Here is a 24,026-nt window from a genome sequence, read left to right as displayed (position 1 = left end):
CAGTTCAGAGCCACCAGCCACCACTTAGAAGAAAGAGGAAAACTTTCTACTGCTATAAAGAGTTACAGCCTCTGAAACCAATAGGGGCAGTTCCACCCTGTCTTTTAGGGTCACCATGGGTCGGAATTAAGTCAATGGCAGTATGTGGAGGGGTGTCTGTCTGTCTGTCTGAGTCTTATCATTCAAGGTTAGGCATGACTGGCAGGTATCAGACAAGTTGTGAGGGTACTTTTTCTCCTGCCCCTTATTCCTTTTAGTCCCCTCCATTGTCATTTTCCTCCAACCAGGCTGTGCTTTCTGAAGCTAAACCTTCCCATAGGGAAAGCTTTCTGGACTTTTTGGGGCATGCAGTGCCACCATTACTTTGTCCCAAGCGCTCTGTAGGGCTTCCAGGACCACGTTATTACATGAAGAACAGGAGTAGGAGAGCCCAGGCAAACTGATGGGCCCCTGGGCTGAAAGCTTACAGTCTGAGGAAATGGAGAATGGCTAGACTTCATTGGTTGTGGTTAGTCACTTGAAATCAATTTAAAGCAGAATATATTCCAGTGTGTATGAAAGTGTCTCACTCCTCACCCAGAGACCATATTGGTTGTTCATTGCTCTAGAAAAGTGGTCAGGCTTTACCTTATCACCTTATTCCCAAAGGAAATCAAGCTACCCTGGGTAAAAGAAAATGTAGCTCTAAGATACATTTTTGCTTGGCTGGCCTGAGAGGTGACTGGAGATGGGAATGGACCAGGTACCCCTTCCCCATCATGACTGCAGTCCTCCTCTGGAGCTAGGCAGCCTCTCCAGGTTGAAGTTCAAAGGAGTGTTAATGCCTCTCTTCTACATGGCTGATTCCTGTAGCAGTGGCTGTAGGGAGCCCCCTGAGCCAGATAGGTAGGTTAGAGGTTGATGGGGGTCTCCTAGATTCAGACCAATTGGTTAACTGCCAACACCATTCTTGTCTCTCTCAGGCTCCCCTGGCCCAGCCTGAGTCCCCTACTGCCTCAGCTGGAGATGAGCCTCGATCTACTCCCGAGTCTGGGGAGTCAGACAAGGAGTCAGTCGGCAGCAGTTCTACCAGCAATGAGGGCAACAGGCGGAAGGACAAGTCAAAGCGAGATCGGGAGAAAGACAAGAAGAGAGCAGATTCTGTGGCTAACAAGTTGGGCAGCTTTGGCAAAACCTTGGGCAGCAAGCTCAAGAAGAACATGGGTGGCCTGATGCACAGCAAGGGCTCTAAGCCTGCAGGGTTGGGAACGGGATCGGGGGTAAGCAGTGGCACGGAAACGTTGGAGAAGAAGAAGAAAAACTCACTGAAGAGCTGGAAATGTGGCAAGGAGGAGGCAGCTGGAGATGGGCCTGTGTCTGAAAAGCCCGCGTCTGAATCTGTCGGTAATGGAGGGAGCAAGTACAGCCAGGAGGTGATGCAAAGCCTGAGCATCATGAGGATTGCAATGCAAGGGGAAGGGAAGTTCATTTTCGTTGGAACCCTGAAGATGGGTCACCGCCACCAGTATCAGGAAGAGATGATCCAGCGGTACCTTTCTGATGCTGAGGAGAGATTCCTGGCAGAGCAGAAGCAGAAGGATGCAGAAAGGAAGATCATGAATGGAGGAGTAGGAAGTGGGCCTCCTCCAGCCAAAAAGCCAGAGCCAGATGGTGGGGAGGAGCTGGTGCCTGTCCCACCAGTGGAGTCCAAGGCAATGGCTTTCTCCACTGGCTATCCTGGGGGGTTTACTATTCCTCGGCCTTCAGGGGGTGGAGTCCACTGCCAAGAACCCCGGAGACAGCTGGCAGGGGGTCCGTGTGGTGGAGGCCTACCACCATATGCCACCTTCCCCAGACAATGCCCCCCTGGGCGGCCCTACCCACATCAGGACAGCAGCCCTTCTCTGGAGCCAGGCAGTCATACCAAGGATGGCGTTCACAGGGGTGCATTGCTACCTCCTCCTTTCCGAGTGGCTGATTCCTATAGCAATGGCTATAGAGAGCCCCCTGAACCTGATGGATGGGCTGGAGGTCCCAGGGGGCTTCCCCCAACCCAGACCAAATGCAAACAACCTAACTGCAGCTTCTATGGACACCCTGAGACAAATAACTTCTGCTCCTGCTGTTACAGGGAAGAACTGAGACGGCGGGAACGTGAACCAAGTGGGGAATTGCTGGTGCACAGGTTCTGAACAAGTGGAACCTTGAGGGCAAAGGGGCTAAACAAAGAAGGATAAGCTTAACAAATTGGCTCATCAAGACCCAAGCCCCCATGTCGATGGGGAAAACACAATGATGTTTGAGGGAGCCTGGCTGGAGACTATTTAAGTGTGTGTATGCGCGGGAGTGCTGCTGCCAGGCTGGCCTGAGCAAGGCAGAGCTGAACGGTACCTCAAGGGCTGTACTATTCTTGGCAGAGCTGGACTTGATGGCATGGGGGAAATATAGGGGGAGAGATGATGGTTTTGTCTCCTAACACTTTTGAGTCCTATTCCAGGAACTCCCACCACATTTGGGGTGGAAGGTGGGCCTAATAACAGGCAAAAAAGATTCTCAGTCAATAAAGAAATAATAGACCAAAGTTCTGATAGGTTGGAAAAAAGCACATGTGGAGGTGGGGAGCTGGGGGAAAGTGGGAGATGAGATGAATTGGCTATTAATCTGAATGATGGTAGAAATGCGGGTTGAGTGTCTTCCTCCTGGAGGATTGGGAAAGACCATAGTAATGTCTCTCCACTCGTGGGTGGTTGTTAGGAGATGGGGTTCATTTAAATCATAGTTGGACAAGAAAAGAACTTCAAAGGGGAATCCTTTTCCTCTCAAGTTTTATTTCTTTATAAGCCACCTGTCATGTGTTGTAGTTTGAGAGGAGATCGATGCCTATTTTTTCCTTATCCTTTTTAAGGGCTGAGTTCAGCTAACTTAAGAAGGTTGTGGTTTTTTAAAACTTTATTTTATTAAAGAGAAAAGTTCCCTCTAGGGAAGGGAAGAGAATGAGGAAAAGACCAGCTGCGTGAGTTGAATTTTCTCCAAGTGAACTAGTGTAGAGGTGATCCCCCCCCACCCCTTTCTTTTAAACTACTTAGCAATAACCATGTATTGGGGGTATAATTGCACCTGCGGAGGGGTGGGGAAAGGGCAGACATTTGGCCAGACTGTTTCAAACCAAACCAAAAATCTAAATAGAGCACTACCATCTTCTGCTGCTATTGCTTTTCTGTAGAAAACAACTTATTTTGTGGGCTAATTTTTTAAAGGTAAAGAAAAAGACACCCCAAGCAAAAACAAAACAAGAACCTAACACCTGCCCATTTGCCCTATTTAAGTAATTGTTTCTCCTTCCTCTCTACTTTTGGAGAATGAATTTAACATCCCGGCTTCTTTTGTTAAGCCATAGCTGACCTTAATCTGTGGTTTATTAAAATGATACATACTTTGTAAGAAGAGATATTTTTTATATTAGGACTGATGTTGAAACACAGGGTTGGGTTAGGGACAATTTATAAACAGGTAGTTAAAGAAATATATTTTAGTGAACTATAACTACAGACCACAGTTACTCCAAATGAGCCGATCTGTCTTTGGATTTCTCCCTTTCCTTAACCCAACCCTTCGCTTCACAGGGTGGGAGTGAGGATGTGGACACACAGAGGGAGCTCCTTTGCATTTTGCACAAAGCACAAGTCTGGAAAGCTTATGCTCTGACCAGAGCTGTTTATAAGAGCTTTAAACCAGAAGACCTATCCCGGGCCAATTTTCCTTTTTCTTTATATTTTTTTCTGGAAAAATAAAATCAACTATGCAATTGTATACACTCCTGGGTGCATACAAAGAAGAGGAATAAGTGTACTTAAGTGTCCAGAGTGTTACTGGGGCTTTTTTTCTGTATTTGGATTTCTCTTGAGGTATGTAGTCATAACATCCCCTGGAATGTAACCCCCCCACATTTGACCTAAGCCAGACCGGAGTCGGGTGGAGTCGGGTGGAGTTGTTCCTGTCTGTAGCTGCCCCTTTGCCCAATTTAGAAAGTTTTTGTCCTACTTCCAAGCAAGACTGTTCTCTTCATCGGAGATGCTTTTCCTCCGCACACTCCAGTTTCCCTTTCCAGATCTGACAGGCTGTCGATGTAATCATTGCCTGTGGCTACGAGACCTTGGGCTCTTACGTGATACTAGTTTAGTTTTAAGGCTGCAGTGAAGTCAAAGGAAATGACCAGAGGAGGAGGGGCAGCAGATACATATTCTAGGTAAGGCTGACACTAAGATAAGGCTCACCTCAGGTGCGAAATTTAAAGAGGTGACCAAAAGTTCATGAGTCAAGATAAAACAAATTTTAATAAAATTTTGTAAACATAATGGGAAAAAATGGTGAACAAAATAGCAAAAATTTAAATAAAGAAATAAAGACTGGATCCAACAGAACTGGGATATTGTGAGGAAAGTGAAGCTGCATGAAGCCAAGTATAGAGTATAATCCTGCATTTAAAATTTTGGTATTCTACTTTTGTTGTCTTGTTTTTTTTCCCCCTACACCCTCCCCAACCTACTGTGAATTAGGTGAAGGTTCTCAGAGCAGATCATAGCTTTACAGTGACCAATACACAATCGGAGTCAGCTCAACCATGGCAATCCCTCCCCGAGTCCCACTTCTTCCTCCTTCCTTATTCCTAGTCCTCCTCCTTTCCCAACCCTTTGATCTTTGCCCTTGGGTCAATGCTGCCCTTTTGAGTTTACAAGTTTGGTGGAGGTGAGTTCAGGTTCCTATCTGAAGAAGAATCTTGAGGGGCCCTCTAGTCTCTGTCTGACCTGGTCTCATGACTGAGTTCTCATCCACATTTTCCTCGCACTCCACCCAGAGCCTTTTCATGTGAACTTCAATCTTTAAAATATGAACTTATCTTGACTACTGAGTGGGCACTCCTTAAATTTTGTGCTCAAAGTGAGGCACTTACCTAGTCTGGGCCCCTTTCTGGAGATAACACTAGTGAGACTTCCACCTCCAACCCCCCAACAAACATGCAAACAGGTGGCTCAAGCTCACGCCTTGAGGTTGCAGAGTTTACCTGGCTTTCCCTAGGCCTCGGAGGCATAGGCTACTGGCCTGTACCAATATGAATGGAAACATATCGGGGTTTCCCAGAAAAACCTGGAATTTATTTTTCCTCTGGAGTGCTGTGTTTGGGTTTGATCTGTTACTAGATTCTAGTTGATACTTTTTGTTTTTTAATAGTTGAGGACAAATGAACAAAAATAAACCTTGTATGATGCTTGTTTTTATAAATTAATCCCAATTCCTCTTTCTAAGGAAAAAAAAGCTGAAATTCTGGGGACTGGCTTAGGGATGAGAATAGTAATACTGGGCTTTAGACCCTGTAGGTTATTAAGTATTTTCATTTGAAAAGAATGCTTTATTGAGGCATTTAGAAAAGGAGAAAAAGCCTTTCTAAGGATGATGGATATTGAGACAAAAGGTATTTTTCTATAGGGAAAAAGTAAAGTTTGTTGTATTCTCAGAGGGTTGAGTGGGTGTAACAGGAGTGCAGGAACAGTTCTTGGGAAATGAAGACAGGCAAGTTGGTTTGTGGTATTTTCAGAGAGGGGTTGGACAAGGCAAGCCCATATAATTACTGTTATAGGGGGGAAGGGGGACTATTGACATTGATTCAGAGCGAGCAGAAATCCCTTAGAGCATAAGTGTGTGGGTAAATGGAGATAAACCCATAACCCTAGATGAGGGGTAAGTTTCAGGCATAAATAAGTGCACTTAGTCTTTTAATCAAGGGCATCTGGGGTACCTAGTGAGGTAATGAGAGGGAGATATTTTCAGGCTTTTTCCCCCCTCCCACTTTAAGCCAATGCTAACCCCTCCAGTTTTTCCACCCCACTACCAAAGGCGCAAGGATACAATAGGATGGGCCTCCAAAGTAACCCATGTTAGCTTTGTTGAAAGAAGATGTAGTGAAATGTCTTCCCCTAATAATACTTTTATCAACAAAATAAAAAGATAATTTAAAAGTATATATTTTTAAAGCTCAAATTTCTTTTTGAAAAGGGAGTGGTGGTTAACACTGTTCAGGGCCTAGAAAGGAACTGTTCTGTTGGGTCAGTCCAAGTGAAACTAAAGCTCAGACAATACAAAAATCAGTGACTTCATTTGGTATGTTGGAGTTATACTGAGACCAAATGAATTGAACTAGTTCTGAATGATATAAAACCTACATTTGCCATTCTTCTAACCCAAGGCTCCAGGCACGTTTTTTCTTTCCTAGGAGGACACTGTGCCCTCCTTTCGCCAGTGTACCCCCAGATATAACCACAGGTAAGACAGTATTCAAAGCCCCTATCCTGGCCTGGAATCACATGAGATTTTTTTTCCTCCCTAATTCTCTCCCTCCATGCCTTTCAACTGCAGGTTTTGTGAGTCATGCAGGCACTTATTTTGCAAACCCCTGTCTGCAACACGGTATTTTGCCCCCTATACTTAGCAAAATATTTATTGTGATACCCCCATATAGACTGTGCTCATGTCACCGCCTTCATTGGCCATGTGGGTGGGTGGGTGGGGAGTGGTAGGAAAGGAAAGGAAACTAGCTGAGAGGAATGGGGGGTGGGGAGGCCCTTAGCCTCTGTGCTCTTAACAGAATCTGACTCATCTGGTGAGTCACTGAGCTCCACCTCCCTCCTCCAGCCACCCCTCCCAGCAGCCTTCACTCCTGGCACAAACCTGCTACCAGACCAGGATTCTGAAAATGGAAAAATCTGATACAGCCTCCTGCCTCTCCACCCTTATTTTCATGCACTAAGCCTCTGCTAGTGGGCATGTCTTTAGGGGGCGGGAGTGAGAGGCGGCCCTGTTACTTAACCCTCAGCTGCTGCTCCCTTTTGCATTCCTGGCGGGGTACCGATCCAAGTCACCCAATTTATCCTTCCCTTTTGACAACCCCTACCACCATTCCCTTGATGTCTCCACCCCCAGTATTTCTCTGATGCTCGCAGATCTCTAAGTAAGAATAGAATGAGGCTCCTAAATGATGGGTGGTTGGTAGGGAGAATGAGATTTAAATGGTCCCTTCCCCAAGAAGTTGAGCCCCACAGAATGCAGGTGCCAGAAGGTAGTAGCAGTGCTGGGGTGCTTAATTTGAACACTTCTAGAATCAGGCTTCCAGGCCCCCTTGCTAGCAGGTACACATGCCTCTTCATTCCAGACTGACTCCCTATCTCATAGCTCCCTATCGCTTCATTTCCATAGTTGCAGCCAAGGCAGGGAACTTTCAAAGTGGGAACTGTAAGGTGTGTGTGCTGTGGGGAGGGAGAATTGAGTGTCACTTTGGAAAACGGAGCCCCCACCTAAAGATTATTGGCCTCTGTATGGACTCAAGAACAATAAAACAGCAGCTGATTTAACTTTTTCAAATTTCCTGGATTTTTTTAAATGTCTAAATAACAGATTCTTTAATTGCTACGCCATACACACACCTTGAGCTGCAGTCCCCCAGCTCACTGCTCCACTCATCTTTGCTGCTTGGGTTACAAGGAAGAGGGGGAGGTGCGATTTTAAACAACTTGTTTCCAGCCCTCAGCTTTCAAAGTCCTGAACATGAATCATTAATTTGGAGATCTTGTGTCTGAGATGTAGGGGAGGGGTCATGTAAATAGAAGGGGCTCTAGTTTCTGAATGAAGAGAGTTATGTGACAGGCTTACTGGGGTGAAATGTTTTCCCTCTCCTTCAACATTAGCACCCCCACACACCTGTATATCCTGAAGGTAATTTTCATTTCTTGCCTTGTTTCTCCATAACATTTGCATGACTTATGTTTTCTGCTCTCTGGTGCATAATGTACAAAAACCATTAAGACTCCCCCACTTCTGGGGCATCGCCTCACAAGGATCCCTGAGATTTCCCCTTCTCCAAGATATGTTGGGGGAGGGGGCACTAGTGGGTCCGCATGAATTTACATTCCCTCCTTTTAAGAGGATACAAAAGGTTGCTGAGCTGCCCAGAGCAACCTTTACTGAGGGAATACAGTGAGGGGCCTCAAAGACTTGTTGAATCATGAATATTTCTGCTCCCATCAAACCGTCTCCACTGCTCAAGAACCAGAGGTGATAAGATCTGGGGCTGCGGTGCAGAAAGAAGACTGGGTGGTATTCTCCCAATTCCCCAACTCATTTTCCCAGGTTCCTCCACTTCCCACTTGGCCCAAAGTGTGTGTATTCCCCTTTAAGAGGCTGGGCATCGCTCCCGCCCTCTCTGGAGGCGACTTAAGTTTCCGAGGAAGCCTTACTCTGGTTGGACACATCTTTCAAAAGACCCCCAAACTGTGTTGGTCCATTTCAAATGCCCCTTACCCTGTGACCTCCCTTCTGTTTCCTCCCTCTCAAAGCTAAGATTCAGCCTCTTCCCTAAGGAATTGAGCATCCTCCAAGTCTCCCACCCTTAACTGCTCCATCCCCGGATGGAGCCAGAAAAATGTGGTGGGGGGGCCGGGGCCAGAGTTTCAACATCAGCCCCCAAAAGGAGGAGCCAGAAATGGGGGTAAGGAGAGGGAACCTGGGAGGAGGGCAAGTCAGTAAGGTTGTCTAAGAAGCTGAGGAGAAAAGGGGTGGGGGGCTGGGGGCGGATCTGGAGAGGTGGAGGGTGACTCTCAACCGCTGATGGATGGTGCTAAGTAAGCTTTTTTCAGTCTCAAGTTTATTATCTCATTATCCATTAACCAGCCCCTCCCTTTACGGTCTAACTCTTCCTGAATTCCCTGTAGCCACAGATCTGTTTCCCCGAGTCTGAATGTAGGTCTCTAACGGCGACTGCTGAAAAGCTCATAGAGCAGGATCAGGAAAGCTTAGGGTTTTGCCTGTATCATTCTCAGCTCTCCAGACCAAAGTCAGACCAGGGAAGCAGGATGCCAGAGCCCAGGAGTCAGCCCAGCAGTTGCCTGGCCTCTGGATACCTCCCAGGTAACTATCCTTCCAATACTTCTGACCTCCAAACCCAGCTCCTCTCTCCCTTCCCACCCTGCTTCCAAAACAAACTCACTGCCACCAGGTTAAGGCTCATAATGACCCTAGAGGCCAGGGCAGAACTGCCCCTGTCAGTTTACAAGACTGACTATGGGCGTAAAAAGCCCGTCTTTCTCCTGAGGAGTGGCTGGGGTATAACCTCTATGCCAACCAGAGCTCCTCCCTGATCTCCGAAGACACCTATTTTTCAAGCTTCCCAAACTTTTCCCAATACTTTGGTATTCTGGCCTGATGTGCTTCTGCTTGGGGCTTGCACTCTCCTGTCCAGAGATGGCTGAGAAAGTTTGGACCCTAATTATTTTTTTGTGTTCTTGACCCTGTTACTTCCCAGTTACTTATTCAATCACTACGTGAGTGCCTATTATGTGCCAGACACTGATGTAAACTCTAAAGGTAGAGAGGCTTAAAAACAACCCCCCCCAAAAAAAAACCTTAAATTTTCTATCCTAATAAGCTCACATTCTAGTAGAGCTAGGGGAGGGTCCCTATCTTCCTTCTTTAGACCCTCCTGCTTCAGAGGATACAATTGTGGGATACACTGGGGGTATCATAATCTTGCTTCCTCTCTTCCCCATTTAGGGGAGCAGATCCTAGCATGGGCCCCAGGGATAAGGAAGGGGCTGGAACCCGAATTGTCTGGAATACTAATCTGCACCAACTTGAGGGTCACTTTCCAGCCCTGTGGATGGCAACGAAGCCAGGTGAGAAAAGACAGGTATTGGAAATGACAGGATGTCTAGAAGGATTTAGACAGTGAGATAAGGTTATAGGTTAAGGCCTATTTGTTGAATGTATTAGGAATAGTCACTGGGAGGCTAGGGACTGCCAAAGAAAGGACAAGATATTTCAAGTACGTATGTCTTTAGCGTAAGTCATATTCCTCTTCTAGGACATTCCTGTGAGCAGTGAGTATGATTTTGCCTTGGTCAACATTGGGCGATTAGAGGCTGGTAAGTATGGGGGTCTGATGATGGGGGGCGGGGGGGAAGGGGAGTGGTGTTCACTAGGGTATGGGAATCTCTCCTTGTCCATCCTTTATCCTCAAAGGACAGCCAGGAATGCGGTAGAGTGGACTGGAAGGGTTCCTTCTGGAGAGATCCTGATCCATTGTTACCTGCTAACTCTTGATTTCAGTGAGTGGCCTGTCCAGAGTTCAGCTCCTCCGTCCAGGGTTCCTGCTTAAATTTATCCCTGAGGAGATCCTGATCCACGGCCGAGACTTCCGACTGCTCAGAGTTTGTTTTGAGGCGGGAGGACTAGAGCCTCAGGCCTTTCAGGTAGGGTAGCCCCAACCCAAGGTCTCCTCCCCTAAAGTCCTTGGGATTGTCTCCCTGGCTACCCCAGTATCACTTCCCCTCGCAGCCCTCCACGGGTCCTCTCATTACTCCTGTTTCCCTCCTCAAGGAAAGGCTGAGATTTATATATGAAGGGGCCTGAATTCTAGCCTCTGCCAATGGCCAGCAGTGTAAATGTGGGCATTTTTTCCCTCTGAAAACTGTGGAAACTTAGATAAGAGTGTTCCTAAGATCCTCCCATGAACTGGCATTCTGTGGTACTGCGGTTCTAGATTTGTCCTCTGGACCCCAGTCCCAATGACCTGTAGTAGCACCCTTCTTGAAGGATTGTCTGCATTGTTCTTCCCTGTGGGTGACAGTGGAGACACCTGGGCCTCATTCCTTCTTTTCACTCCTTAATGGTCTGAGCTACAAAGCTGGGATGTCCTTTTCTCCACAGGTGACCATGGCCATTATCCAAGCCAAAGCTCAGACCTGTCAAGATCAACAGTATGCGGGGATAACCCTGAGCACAGCGGGTGAGTGAGGGAGCTTTAGAGGCAGGGGAAAGGAGTCTGAAAAACCAGAGGATGAATGAAGGCAAAGAGCTTTGGGTTTTTCATTTGCATTCTCTTCAGTCATCCTTTCTTTGGATTTTCTTCTTCCTTTTATGGTGCCTCACTCCTGCCCCAGGTCAGAGTTCTGGCCCCAGAAAACCACCTGTTCCGCTCTTGGAAACTTCAGAAGATTGGGAGGCTGAGCGGAAGCAGCAGGGAGCCAGGGGCTGGAGGGTCAGCACTGTCAATGAGAGATTCGACATAGCCACTAGGTAATTCCCCCAGTCTACCCCTACACCTGCTACCCTTCCAGTCTTCCAACTTGCTGATTTTCTAAAACTAGTCCTAACTAATCTCCTAGGACATCCACCAAGCTTTCCCCCAATACTTTGATGGCCTTTAAACCTGAGATCCCTTGTCTTCTCCAAATCCGCTTCTTGTAATAAAAGCTTTTCACTATCATTAGGTCACTGAGCCAAGCAGTGATATAACTCAATTTCACAGCCTCCCCCCATACTTCTGGGTCCCTAACCGAACTCTGGACAGTGAGGTCAGAAGAGCATTTGGTCACTTCCATCAGGGCCGTGGACCGGTCAGTATGAGGGTCAGAATAATGGCTGAGGTCATGGGAGGTCAGGGGTCAGTCAGTGTGGAGGGGAGGGAGAGACTCCTGTGAGGTCAGTGTGGGAGCAAGGGTAGGGAGGAGACTGAATTTTTTTCCACAATGATCCTCTCTTACTGGTTTGAAGCGGCTGTCCTGGCATCACCCTGGGGGCAGCGATCTTCTCCGGTGTGGAGGCTTTTATACAGCCAGTGACCCTAGCAAGGAAGATATCAGGTGAGGGGAGGCTTGAGGGAGGAATCGAGGGTTAGATGCTCAGGGTAGGGCAGCCTCTTTTCCCTTTACTTTGTGACTCCCTCCCCTCTAGAGCAATGGAGTCAATGCTCCAGGCTGGGCATTCAGATGTTGTCCTGGTAGATACTGTGGAGGAGCTACCCAGTCTGACAGATGTCCAACTTGCCCATATGAGGCTGAGGGCCCTCTGCCTGCCTGGTAAGAATAAACTTTGGTACCTACCCTTGCCCCTAAGTCTGCTGTCCTTAGCAGGGTTTATATTTTGCCTATTGTCGATAACTTCAGTCTCTTGATTCTTTTTTTTTTTTCAGTCTCTTGATTCTTAAGTTTTCTATTCACTTAACTTCCGTACTCCCAGACACCACTTTCCTGACACCAACTGTTTTTAACAGCTTTATTGACAAATAATGTATATACTATAAAACTCACCTTCCCGTTTTAAATGTGGAGTTTAATTTTATTGTATTTATTGTGTAACCATCACAATTTAACTTTTAGGGACTTCATAGCCATTTATAGTGACCCCTCATTTGTATGCCAACATCTAGGGAACCATGCCCCACTTTATTCTTAACCCATCAGACTATAGACTCTGTAACCTGAATTCCAGGTTCTGATTTCTTTATCCTTCTGACCCTTCTGCTATCTCCCAGACTCATCGGTAGCTGACGATAAATGGCTCTCGGCCCTGGAAGGAACTCGATGGTTGGACTATGTCAGGTACTACCCCTTCATCTAGTCATGGCTTAATGTAACACAGTCCTCCCTGGCCTTCTGTTACTTGGGTTCCTAAATGGCCTTCCATCAGTTCCTCTCCCTGGCCTCCTAGGTGATTGTTTCATCCATAAAGGGGCAGGATTTGGGGGTGTCCTTCATTCCATCCCATGACCTATCACTGTCTTCCTCCAGGCTTACTATTCCTCTGTCCTTCCAGGTCTTGTCTCCGAAAGGCCAGTGACATCTCAGTCTTGGTGACATCCAGAGTTCGCTCTGTAGTACTTCAAGGTGAGTTCCACGGGTTATCCCACTCCACTCCTTGCCTTTTTCCTTGATCTACCTGATTTGAGTTCTGCCAGGGAAGGAGAGCCCTAAGGCTCCTTTGTCCCCTTCTAGTGCTAGCCCCCTTGTCTTTGGTTATTAGAAACTACCCAGGAGTTCTTCCCTTTTCCATGGCACCTCTTCCTCCTCACTGGAATGTATGGTCCCTCCCGCTAGGATTCTCAACACTTTGCTCCCTGCCTTTAGGGGCTGGGGCTGAGATTGGGGTGGGAAGGGCAATGGCACCGCTGGTGTGACAAATGTGATTCTGCCTCCTGCATTGAAGCGGTGTTTTCTACCCTGGAGGAACCTATGAAGTGAGTCATTCAAGACCTTTGTTTTCTCTTCACTTCTCAATCCGACTGACTCCTCCCTGTCTCTCTCCTCTGCCACGCCTCCTTTCCCATTCTCTCCTGCTCTAGTTTCTTGGCCACCCGCCTTTGCCCCTTCTCCCTCTTTAAACCCAGAGCGCAGTGATCGCGATCTCAATGGCCTCCTCTCTTCACTCGCCCAGCTGCTTTCAGCCCATGAAGCCCGAACACTGCTTGGCTTCCAATCACTGGTACAACGAGAGTGGGTGGCAGCTGGACACCCTTTCCTGACCCGGCTTGGGGGAACAGGGGGCAATGAGGTGAGAAGGATTCTGGAATGTAATGGGGGGAGGTATTACTAAAGAAAAAAATGAGGAAATTGCCCAGTATAATCCACTCTAGAAGGATCAGGTCAGAGGGTCCTGAGGTTGAGCTGTGCTCAAGAGGGAGATCCAAATGAGTGAGGTCCACAACTCCATACAACCCTTAATTCCAATTTCCATTCCCTGGCCACTTCAGGGTCCCCTGCCTGTGTCCCCTACCCTTAATTATTTTGTGATCTTCTAGATCTTGACCAACTCTTGTAACCTCTTATTTTCCCTCTTCTCAGGCCCCCGTGTTTCTCCTCTTCCTTGATTGTGTCTGGCAGCTCCTCCAGCAGTTTCCAACTGAGTTTGAATTCTCAGAGTTTTTTCTTCTTGCTCTTCATGACAGCATCAGGGTTCCTGACACCCTTACCTTCCTGAGAGATACTCCCTGGGAACGTGGGAAGCAGAGTGGACAGGTCAGTGACTTTCCATTCTTGACCGTTTTCCCCACTGAGAAGTAATCGCTCGTTTAGCTTGATTTGTTTTGAGTGGGGGAGAGGTATTCTTGTTGGATAGTGAGGAAATGATGTGGGGGGCCGTCTCTGACCTCCTCTGGCTACAAAAGGGGGAAAGTCACACACATCCAAGGCTGATTGACACAAAAAAAGAAGTCAGACATATCTCCACCCTCCAACTTCCTTTATTCTGACACTACCTAGCTCTCCTACATCATTCTAATTCTCTGCTGAGTTCAATAATCCATTGCATAGACAATACTCATGACCTGTTAGGCAAGTTAATAGGCTGCCACAAGTTAGGAACAGAGAGCAGTAAGGACTGTCCTTTTGCTCCCGGTAGCCCCACTTCTCAGTCTTGCCAGCAGGTCCATCTCTCTCTGGTTCTCAGCCCCTTAGCCTCTGCAACTGCTCTGCAAGTGTTACATAGCTCCTTTAGTGCCCCCGATAAAATGCTAAAAGGGCACCCCATTCTACAAGCCAGCCTCCTGCCAAAAAGCACTGTGCTGCTGTCTCAGTCGGTGTGGCTCCCTTATTGTTTCACAGCCTTGGCTCTTGGTGCTGTGGCTTTTGCCACCTTTGTCACTTTAGGTGCACCCTGCTGATGGCGCTTTTTGTTGTTTTTGGCACTTCTTTCTTAATGGTCATGGTATTCCCTCTTCCTGCATTTGAGATGGCTTGTTTATATCCATTGGGATGGTGAAACTTTCCCATCTCCATAGAGACTTTTACACTTCTACTAATTATTCACTGCCCCTGCACAACCTAGTCCTTTGATGTTAGTTACAAGGGCTATGGAGAGAAGAACCATAGAAAGTAATTGCACTTTACTACAGGCAGGGAATGGGGAGGTTGATGCTCATTAACAGAACTTGTGAACTTTTGCCTTACATTTGATTTTAGGAATAAGATGTGAGTGTTTCATGATTATTTACACAAAGGAGAGCATTATATATTTTTATTTAACCATCCTTTTTCTTGCTTCCTTTGACTAGTTCAAGTCCTATACACAAGTCTACACCCCAGGGTGTCCACACCCTCCAGCTGGGAATGCTGTTAATCAGCAGCTGTCTGTCTGGGACTGGGGTTTACGCTACAGCAATAAACAGATACAACAATTCCATAACCTTGGCTATGACCCTGAGCACTGCCCAGATTCCTGCTTTCCTAGACAGCAGGTGAGATGTGTTTAATACTAAATTGCCTTAATTTTACCAGAGGTTCATCCTATTAGATGAAGAGCGGTGAGAAGATAGTCTCCCTAATGGGAACCAAGTTCCCCAGATGCAGCTAGTCCCACTTCTCTTATGCAGCTGCCACTTACAGTCCATGATTAACCCCAGAAAGACCAAAATAAATAAATAGATAAACTCACTGCTGTGGGGTCCATTTTGACCCATGGTGACTCTATAGGACAAGGTAGAACTGGCCCTGTGGGTTTCTGAGACGGTAACTCTTTATAGGAGTAGAAAGCCTCATCTTTCTCCCACAGAACAGCTGTTGGTTTCAAACTGCTGACTTTGCAGTTAGCAGCCCAAGGCATAACCAGGGCCCCGAAAGACAGAAATGCTAAAATAGCAAAGAAAACATCCTTTAACCTTCATCTGCCTTCCAGTCACCCAAACACACTGGCTAGGTTTCCCTAAATTGCTGTCAGTTAGTTCTGGGTTCTAGTTTGAATCCTAAGAAGAGCAGAAAGTGCTCAGGCAGTGAATTGAAGTTCTAATCACTAGTGCAGTAGCAGTTGATAACTGTTTCTTCCTAACTTGGAAAAACTGTGTGGTCTGCTTTCTAGTTTGCCAATTATTTTCTTTTCCCCTCCATAGTCGAGCTTCATGGTTCCAGGACCTCCCAAATCTGTGTGGCTCTTCTCCAGAGGGGCCCTGACTCCCCTGAATCAGCTCTGTCCTTGGCAAGACAGCTCCTCCCTGCTGGCAGTCTCTTCTCGTTGGCTTCCCCGGCCTGCTATCTCTACTGAAAGCTTGGCTGACCAAGAATGGGGGCTCCCCTCACACTGGGGGGCTTGCCCTTTACCTCCAGGGCTATTGCTACCTGGATACCTGGGACCCCAGATCAAGCTCTGGAAACGCTGCTATCTGAGGGGAAGGCCTGAGGTCCAGGTGAGAAGGGAAGACAGAGGTTGGGAGAGAGGGTGACTGTGAACCAGATGAATGGGAGCTGGAATGACAAGGGACTGGGAGAGAAGAGGGAGAAGACAGACCATTTCTGCTGGTATCAAAAGGGATGTTTGGGAGGGTAGGGGAAACTGTGGCTTAGATAAAGTGGAGCCTAGGGCATAGTTGGAATGGAGAGAATTTAAGACACTGGACCTGATGGATCTCAGAAGCATAGGCCTAAGATCCTGCTATATTTCTATCTGCTCCATTTCCAGATGGGCCTGTTGGCTCCCACAATCTCCGGACTCCAAGATGAACTATCCTTTCTTCAGGAGCTATTAAGGAAATGGCCACCAGGACTATCTTCTGAGGACCACTCCGAGAAAAGAGACCCAAATACTATTCTCTCCCAACCCTGCTGAAACGGCTTGTATTCTCATAGGCAGGGCACAGGCTGGGCTGGGATGAAGGAGAAAAGGTCTCTCGAATCCTTGTTTTTCTTATCTGGTTTTGCTGCTTCAGCTTCTACACACCAGCCCTCAGTTGACTTGAGTTTCTATTGTAAGTAGGTGGTGCAAAACGTCCCAATTCTTGTCTTGCCTATCTGGGTATCTGGTGATGTCTTTCCTGTGAGCGCCACTTTCTTCAGGCAGTATCACTGATTCTGGAGTCTCTAGCTGTTAAATTGCAGAGAACTGAGATACTAGTCTCATCCCAACATGATGACCTAGAGACCTCATGCATACCTTTCTTGCTGTTTAATTCTAATGAATACTTTTTATAGTTTTCCATGAGAATGGGGTGGGAGACAACCTGCCTCCTCCGTGTATTTTTGTAGTGACAGTACTATTTAAGGGGCTCATTAAAGTATATTTATACAGCTGCGGCATTGTGTCTTGTGTTTGGCTAGGGAATCTTGGGTAGTAAAGGGTAGTTCATCCTATTAGATGAAGAACAGTGAGAAGACAGTCTCCTTTATGGGAACCAAGGTCGCCAGATGCAGCTAGTCCCGCTTCTCTTATGCAGCTGCCCCCTAGGTCCCTGATTACCCCAGAAAGACCAAAAATAAACTCACTGTGGTGTAGGGCCAGTGTGAGGACCGGTGGGGGAGGGGGGGAGACACCCAACATATGACGATTAAATACGGGATGGGGGCCATTTGAAGCTCCGCAGAATTCACACACAGTGTGGGAAAGGGGTGCATTGCTCAGTGCCTCCCACTTAGGGGCGGGTGGGGGGAAGGCTGGGGAGCCTGTCAATAGTGGCTGGGGTGTTCCGAAGGCTGAGGCCGCGCTCTGAGCTTCGGGTGCCCCGTCAGCGCTCAGAGCTCCGACGTCACTCACTGCGGCTCCGACTTCCGCAGGCCCAGCCCTGAGGGAAGAAAGCGAAGTCCCCCGAGCCCCGGCCCCCAGAGGCCCCCAGAGGCCCGCAGGCCAAGGGCCGCAGGGAGCGGTGGAAGGCGGCGTCCGGAGGCCTCCGCCCGCTTTTCGGAGGAGGGACCGGGGAAGCTTACCTGGCAACACAGCTACGAACAGTAGCTGTAGCTCCGCCTTAGGCTTTCTAATTGGTCCTTCTGGAGTCACAGCGAAGCGCGCCCTAGAGAGTTAAGACTGCTCGCCCCGCCCTCCTCAGGGCGGGCACTCGCAGCGGCAACTCGGAGATCCCAAAATGGCTCCGGCCGTTTCCGGCTCCTCCCCGCCCTCGGCCCCGCCCACCCCGCCCCGACCCCTGCCCTGGAAGTGAAGCCCCGGCTGAGGTCAGAGGGCGGAGCCGCTGCCTGGAGACGGCGGGAGCTCGTTCGCCATGGCTGCCGGGCCCATCTCGGAGCGGAACCAGGGTAACTGGAGGGGACGCCCGTAGAGTAGGTGTGGGAGAGCCCGACGAGGACCGGCCACCTCGGGCACCGCCAGGGCGAGCGGCCACATGGCGCCGAGGGCGCCGGGAGGGGAGCGCGGCCTGCTGGGCGCAGGGGCAGGGGCACCGCCGAGGCCTGCGGCGGTGAGATCCGCCGGGCCTCCCCGCTCGCCAGGGAAGAGGAAAAGTCCACGGAGAACAGTAGACTTCTCCGTAGAACCCGATACTGGGCAGTAGGAAATTCTCGACTCCCGGGAGAGGGAGATTTCAAGGGCTTGATCTAACGGCATTTTTTTTTTTTCCTTTTCTTTATTTTCCTCGCCCTGGCCTCCTAACCCCATCCCCACGGACCCGGCCTGGATTCCGCCTTCGTGTGGTCCCTTTTCCCTCTTCTGCGCTCACTTCGACCCCGACCTTCGCCCTTTGCAGATGCTACGGTGTACGTGGGGGGCCTGGATGAGAAGGTCAGCGAACCCCTCTTGTGGGAGCTGTTCCTCCAGGCAGGGCCAGTAGTCAACACTCACATGCCAAAGGATAGAGTCACTGGCCAGCACCAAGGTGAGTGCACTTGTGTTGAGGGGACAAACTGGCCCTTCTCGGCCGACAGTGTTGCACGCACCTTTCCCTTGCTAACCTCCGCTCCTCTTCCCCAGGCTATGGCTTTGTGGAATTCTTGAGTGAGGAAGATGCTGACTATGCCATTAAGATCATGAACATGATCAAACTCTACGGGAAACCCATCCGAGTGAACAAGGCATCAGCGCACAACAAAAACCTGGATGTGGGCGCCAACATTTTTATTGGGAACCTGGACCCAGAGATTGATGAGAAGCTGCTTTATGATACTTTCAGCGCCTTTGGAGTCATCTTACAAACCCCCAAGATTATGCGGGACCCTGACACAGGCAACTCCAAGGGTTATGCCTTCATTAATTTTGCGTCGTTTGATGCTTCGGATGCAGCGATTGAGGCCATGAATGGGCAGTACCTGTGTAACCGCCCTATCACCGTGTCATATGCCTTTAAGAAGGACTCTAAGGGTGAGCGGCATGGCTCAGCAGCGGAAAGGCTCCTGGCAGCCCAGAATCCACTCTCCCAGGCTGACCGCCCTCACCAGCTATTTGCAGATGCACCCCCTCCACCTTCTGCCCCCAATCCTGTGGTGTCATCACTGGGGTCTGGGCTTCCTCCACCAGGTAAAGTTGTTGATTCAGAATGTGTGTGTTTGGGGAGGGGGGCGGTAAGAGCAAGGCAGAGAACTGGAAAAAGGACAGTGAGTGATGAGAAGAATGATGTTTATGGCGGGGAAGAAAGTTGGAGAGTTGGGAAAGAGCTCATCCTTGGCGAGGCATGATTGGGATAAACTTTGCAAAGACCTCTTCTCACAAACTTTAACCCTTCTTCCATTTCTTCTGTAGGGATGCCTCCTCCTGGCTCCTTCCCACCCCCGGTGCCGCCACCTGGAGCGCTTCCCCCTGGTATACCCCCAGCCATGCCACCACCACCTATGCCTCCTGGAGCTGGAGGGCATGGCCCCCCGTCAGCAGGAACCCCAGGAGCTGGACATCCAGGACATGGACATTCTCATCCCCACCCATTCCCACCGGGTGGGATGCCCCATCCAGGTATGTGTTCTTTGGTGGGGAGGAGGGTGAACTTGCTAGAGGGCTTTATGAGCACTCCTGCTGCCGCCCTTTATCCTCAACAATAGTGCCACAGATCTTCTTTCCCTCAGACATCCTTTTATTTAAACAAAACCTAGATATTTTATTCTTACCACAGCATGTATTACTCTGTTTCTTGAGTGTGCTTGGTTTTAAGTCATCTACACTTTTAAAATTAAAGCTACACTTGTAGCCTTTTGCTTCCTCAACATTTATTTCTTTTCTCTCCTTTTACTTCCACCCAGAAGTGACCTAACCTAGGAGACATGTCTCTCTCTCTTTTTTTGTCACTTTGACCACTACTGAACTTGAAACTGACCATCTTCTGTGAAATTCTTGTCTGTTTTGGATTTTTATTTCTCTGAATTCTTTCCTCGCTGACACCTCAATTTCTACCTCTTTAATAGCTCCCTTTTTCTCTATTTGCACCTAGGTTTTTCTGGTTGGTTCTCCTTCCTGCCTATTTTTCGTTATTCACTGATAAGTTCTGTGTTTTCAGACCAGGATTATTAAGATTCCAGACCCATAACTCTGTTTAACCGACAGCTCCACTTTGCTGTACTCTTGGCATCTCAAACCAAATGTGACTAAAATGAAATTTTTTTTCTTTAAAAATCTGCCTTTCCTCTAGTATTCTTTTGTTTTCAGATGCTTAATTTCAGAAATCTAGGAGCAGTATTTCATTATTCTCTGTTATCTCTGCTCTTCATACCAGTTAATATTTCTGGAATCCACCATAATGCCAGTTCAGACCCTCCTTTCGTTTTCAGACCTAATTTGTCATAGTAATCTTCTAACTAGTCACTTTGGCTCCCGTTGTCTTTGCCCTTGATCTGTCTTTTACAGAGTAATTTTTCTAAAACACTCTTGGCTCAAAACTCTTCTGTTTTTCCCTTTTAACTGCAGAGTGAAACCAAAACCCACTAGCCTAGCATTTGAGGCTTTTCATGGTCGGCCTCTTAATCAGTATTCTTGATTACTGAGTACTGGATGAACACCTGTGCTTGTTGACACATCTGCGTTTTGTATGTGTTCATCTTCCTGGGCCTGGTCTATTCCCACTCTTCTTGGTCACCTGAAAATTCCTATTTTTCCTTTATAATTAGATCTTTGTTCAGACAGTATCTCTGCCACTCTTTCAAAATCTGACAACAAACTAATGACATATCATTCACCGTGACCGTGCTTATGTGATAGGAGCACAGGTAAAGAGTCTATGGGCAGTTGATTTGTTTATTATCATTGGAGCAGGTCAAGGATAGGTGTGTTTTACCAGCCTTATTTTCCCTACCATTCTCTTCCTAATGCTCCGTCCTTCCTTCAGCCATTGTGTTCTCTTCTCTTCTCCATTTTCTTTACCCTGCTCACTGCCCTCCATTTAAAAAGCTTTTCATTGTATTGCTGTAGGGATGTCCCAGATGCAGCTGGCCCACCACGGCCCCCATGGCTTAGGACATCCTCATGCGGGACCCCCAGGCTCTGGGGGGCAGCCACCGCCCCGACCTCCACCTGGAATGCCTCATCCCGGACCCCCTCCAATGGGCATGCCCCCAAGAGGACCTCCATTTGGCTCGCCCATGGGTGAGTAGGTTCTAGCCACTTCCTTTATCCTCCAGACCATTTCTTAGACCTTCCTACATCCTGCCCTTCAGCCCTCTACCCTTTCTTTGTTTTACGGTTTTGCATTTTTCTCTGTTTTCCTGTCTGTCCTTTCCCCACAGGTCTCCCAATGTCAGCTGTCTACTCTTTCTTGCTTTTACTGACTTTTTTCTATTACAGGTCACCCAGGTCCAATGCCACCACATGGCATGCGAGGACCTCCTCCGCTGATGCCTCCGCATGGATACACTGGCCCTCCACGACCTCCACCCTACGGCTACCAGCGGGGGCCCCTTCCTCCACCCAGACCTACTCCTCGGCCTCCAGTTCCTCCCCGGGGCCCTCTGCGAGGCCCTCTCCCTCAGTAAATTCTCACTCTCCTTTCTCCTGTTTTAGTTTCCAAATATCTTCTGGATTCCTTGGACCAATCAGAGTTGCTGTAGCTCCCTAGAGCTAAGGCAGTAATTACTCTCAGGCCTTTCTCTTTTTTTTTTAAAGTAACTTTCACCACAGGGGGTTTGTCTTTTTTTTTTCTATGTTGGTTCCAAGTATTTTTCAAATGCAAATTTGCAAAAAAATAAAGTGGAATTTTTTTTCTTTGTGGTTTTATCATTGGCAAAGTAATTTCTCTAAGCGATGTCAGTATATTGAGACAAGAATGAGAAGATGGAGTGAAAGCAGTCTGCCTACAAAAAATTATGCCTCGGGAGGCATGCCCAGGGAGACCTGGGAGGTGAGCCGGCTGCGCCATGAACGGGAACTACAGGAGTGTTGGAGTCAACAACAAGGAGGAGATAGGGATCTGAGGTGGAGAGGGGGTGTGTCGGAGCAACAGCAAACTAGCTAAGAGGAGGCACCAAGAGGCGGAAATAAGGAAAGTGACAGTGGGGCAGGAGGAAGGTAAAAGGAAGCAGAGGAAGGACCAAGGAAGCAAAGCAATGGATAGAGGTATAAACATAGCAGTGTATAGATGTAAATACATTAATCCACAAAAATAGAGGTATTGGCCCATGTACATATATTTAGGTGGAATACACTGAGGTAGGGGATGGACTTCAGGCCTCTGCGCATACCCTCTCAATACAAGAACACTTTGTTCTAACCAATCGGCAGTCAGATGTTCACCCTCCTGACAATCGCTGAAAACAGAACGGGTGCATAAACAAGTGTGAAGAAGGCAGATGGTGCCCGACTATTAAAAGATAAAGCGTCTGGGGTCTTAAAGGCTTGAAGTTACACAAGCCACCATTCAGCAGTGAATGGTGCACGCCGGTGCAATTAGGAGTCTAGGAACTGGGTAATAAGCATCAGCATAAAACAAATAAAAACGTTGAGAACGAGGCCGCTGGAGCAGAGATCCAAAGTCCATCTGTAGACTGTAACGATCTCCACAGAGGGGCCACGGGGAAGGGCTGAGTCACCAGGGTGCAGTTAAGTAGCAATGAACCACACTATGTTCCTCTGGTTCCTTGAGGCTTCTTCATCCCCCACTGCTGTGACCCCAGTGCTGCTGCTCAATTCAGATTGGACCAGGACATGTACACAGGTATAGAAAGGGATGGGAGCTCACGACACAGAATCCAGGAGCAGGAGTGGGAATAGTGAGACCAGAAAGGGGGAGAGGAAGGGAGAAGGGAACCAGTCGCGATGATGAGCACATTCCTCTCCAGCGGGAAGAACAACAGAAAACATGGGGGAAGGGAGACTGGTTGGTGTGAGAGATGAAAATAATTACAATATACAAGAAGGAGGGTGGGAGGGGGGAGCTGATACCAAGGCTCAATAGAAAGTAAATGTCTACAAAAGAATGAAGGCAACTTATGTACAAACATGCCTGATTCAATTGGTGTATGGTTTGTGATAAGAGTTGTACGAGCCCCCAATAAAATGATTAATTAAAAAAATTGTGCCTATAGTAGAAACTGAAATTTCCCCCTTTCCAAACATCAGCCAGTCATCTTGAATATTCAAGAATGTCTGCACCATGAACAACCAAAGCTCTACCTTGGGGGTCCAGCCATTCATTTTTCATAGAAGAACTTTTTTTTTTTTTCAAAGCCAGGTATGGTAGGTAGTATTTTGCCTGGTCCTTTCCCTGGCTGGGTCACTTTCCCCTCCAGTCTGGTATATAGTACTTTACCTCCAGTTTGGTTTATAGTGCTTTAGGAGAAAGTAGTCCCTAACCTCTAGAAACCTGAGAGAAAAAGGTAGAATTGGGTGGAAGGTAGCCCTCTGCAGTGGCGTCCTGATGCCCGGGTAATGCTGAGGCTGCAGTGGGCAGGTGGAGGAAGGCAGCAAGAAACAACAGACCTGCCGTCAGGCAGACTCGCAGTAAAGTATTGTCTTGGTTTGCTGATGCCCGCAGCTGGTTGTGGCCAACAGAAACTGCTCAGCAACAAGGACATTTGCCATATTCCTTTGGTCCTAAGACTTGGGCTAAGAGTGTTTACTTTTCCTAATAAAGGAGTATTCTGATTTCTTAATTGCGATTGCTGCGAGAGCAATATTCCTACATTGATTTAAATTTCCAGTCTGTAAAAAGACCCAATAGCTGACATGTTGGGTGCTATCAAGTCAGTTGCTACTCAACGCCGCACGCAGAAGGAAATAACAGCACCTAGTCCTGCACCATCCTCAGAATTGTTCCCACGCTGGAGCCTGTTGTTGCAGCCACTGTGTCAGTCCATCGTGTTAAGGGCCTTCCTCTTTGTTGCTCCCCCTCAGTTTTACCAAGCACGATGCCCTGCTCTAGGGATTGGCCTGTCTTGGCAACCTGTCCAAAGTAATTGAAAGAGAAAAAGAGGAACAGATATCCAGGCATCAAAGAACAAAATGATCATATCATTGAGAATGAGGGGCAGTGCACAGTGGGGACCCAAAGCCCATCTGTAGACAACTGGACATCCCCTTACAGAAGGCTCGCGGAGAGGAGACGA

The 24,026-nt window shown here is 48.0% G+C and overlaps 3 protein-coding genes across 7 annotated transcripts in view; all 3 read left to right on the top strand.

The window, feature by feature from the left end:
- Positions 1-7,392, top strand: part of OTUD7B (OTU deubiquitinase 7B) — a 60,799-nt gene extending 53,407 nt beyond the window's left edge. For all 3 annotated transcript variants that reach the window (XM_075561005.1, XM_075560988.1, XM_075560996.1), the window contains one exon: positions 963-7,392. In XM_075561005.1, coding sequence (XP_075417120.1) covers positions 963-2,171 — 1,209 coding nt within the window. In that variant the 3' untranslated portion in view covers positions 2,172-7,392. The remainder of the gene's footprint in view (positions 1-962) is intronic.
- A 516-nt stretch (positions 7,393-7,908) lies between these two features.
- Positions 7,909-16,856, top strand: MTMR11 (myotubularin related protein 11). Of its 3 annotated transcripts, none has more exons than XM_075561030.1 (17): positions 7,913-8,515; positions 8,847-8,934; positions 9,577-9,698; positions 9,887-9,947; positions 10,132-10,274; positions 10,732-10,810; positions 10,965-11,100; positions 11,333-11,420; positions 11,578-11,666; positions 11,758-11,882; positions 12,338-12,404; positions 12,619-12,689; positions 13,190-13,353; positions 13,644-13,817; positions 14,852-15,034; positions 15,683-15,976; positions 16,249-16,856. In XM_075561030.1, exons 1-17 carry the CDS (start codon positions 8,450-8,452, stop codon positions 16,393-16,395), a joined length of 2,097 nt encoding a protein of 698 aa, XP_075417145.1. In that variant the 5' UTR covers positions 7,913-8,449; the 3' UTR covers positions 16,396-16,856. The 3 variants fall into 3 exon arrangements, with proteins under 3 accessions (XP_075417154.1, XP_075417145.1, XP_075417134.1); XM_075561019.1 differs by having other exon boundaries at positions 13,145-13,353; XM_075561039.1 differs by lacking the exon at positions 14,852-15,034 and having other exon boundaries at positions 7,909-8,515; positions 13,145-13,353.
- An 826-nt stretch (positions 16,857-17,682) lies between these two features.
- On the top strand, positions 17,683-21,687 carry SF3B4 (splicing factor 3b subunit 4). The gene is made up of 6 exons (XM_075560977.1): positions 17,683-17,810; positions 18,257-18,385; positions 18,481-19,023; positions 19,246-19,452; positions 20,899-21,072; positions 21,271-21,687. Exons 1-6 carry the CDS (start codon positions 17,777-17,779, stop codon positions 21,456-21,458), a joined length of 1,275 nt encoding a protein of 424 aa, XP_075417092.1. The 5' UTR covers positions 17,683-17,776; the 3' UTR covers positions 21,459-21,687.
- The last annotated feature ends 2,339 nt before the right edge of the window (positions 21,688-24,026 follow it).

The sequence above is a fragment of the Tenrec ecaudatus genome, chromosome 1, assembly GCF_050624435.1.
Source record: "Tenrec ecaudatus isolate mTenEca1 chromosome 1, mTenEca1.hap1, whole genome shotgun sequence".
Classification (NCBI taxonomy): Eukaryota; Metazoa; Chordata; class Mammalia; order Afrosoricida; family Tenrecidae; genus Tenrec; species Tenrec ecaudatus.
The sequence above is the reverse complement of the archived record's forward strand: the minus strand, read 5'-3'. Positions and strand labels throughout refer to the sequence as shown.

Excerpts from the sequence above, each read along its gene's own strand:
- MTMR11 (XM_075561019.1), top strand. The coding sequence starts at position 8,450 with ATGTGGTGGGGGGGCCGGGGCCAGAGTTTCAACATCAGCCCCCAAAAG. Across the intron at positions 8,516-8,846 it reads AGGAGGAGCCAGAAATGGGG|CTCTCCAGACCAAAGTCAGA; the intron begins GTAAGGAGAGGG and ends TATCATTCTCAG. Across the intron at positions 12,690-13,144 it reads TCGCTCTGTAGTACTTCAAG|TTTCTTGGCCACCCGCCTTT; the intron begins GTGAGTTCCACG and ends CTCCTGCTCTAG.
- SF3B4 (XM_075560977.1), top strand. The coding sequence starts at position 17,777 with ATGGCTGCCGGGCCCATCTCGGAGCGGAACCAGG. Across the intron at positions 17,811-18,256 it reads CATCTCGGAGCGGAACCAGG|ATGCTACGGTGTACGTGGGG; the intron begins GTAACTGGAGGG and ends CGCCCTTTGCAG. Across the intron at positions 18,386-18,480 it reads AGTCACTGGCCAGCACCAAG|GCTATGGCTTTGTGGAATTC; the intron begins GTGAGTGCACTT and ends CCTCTTCCCCAG.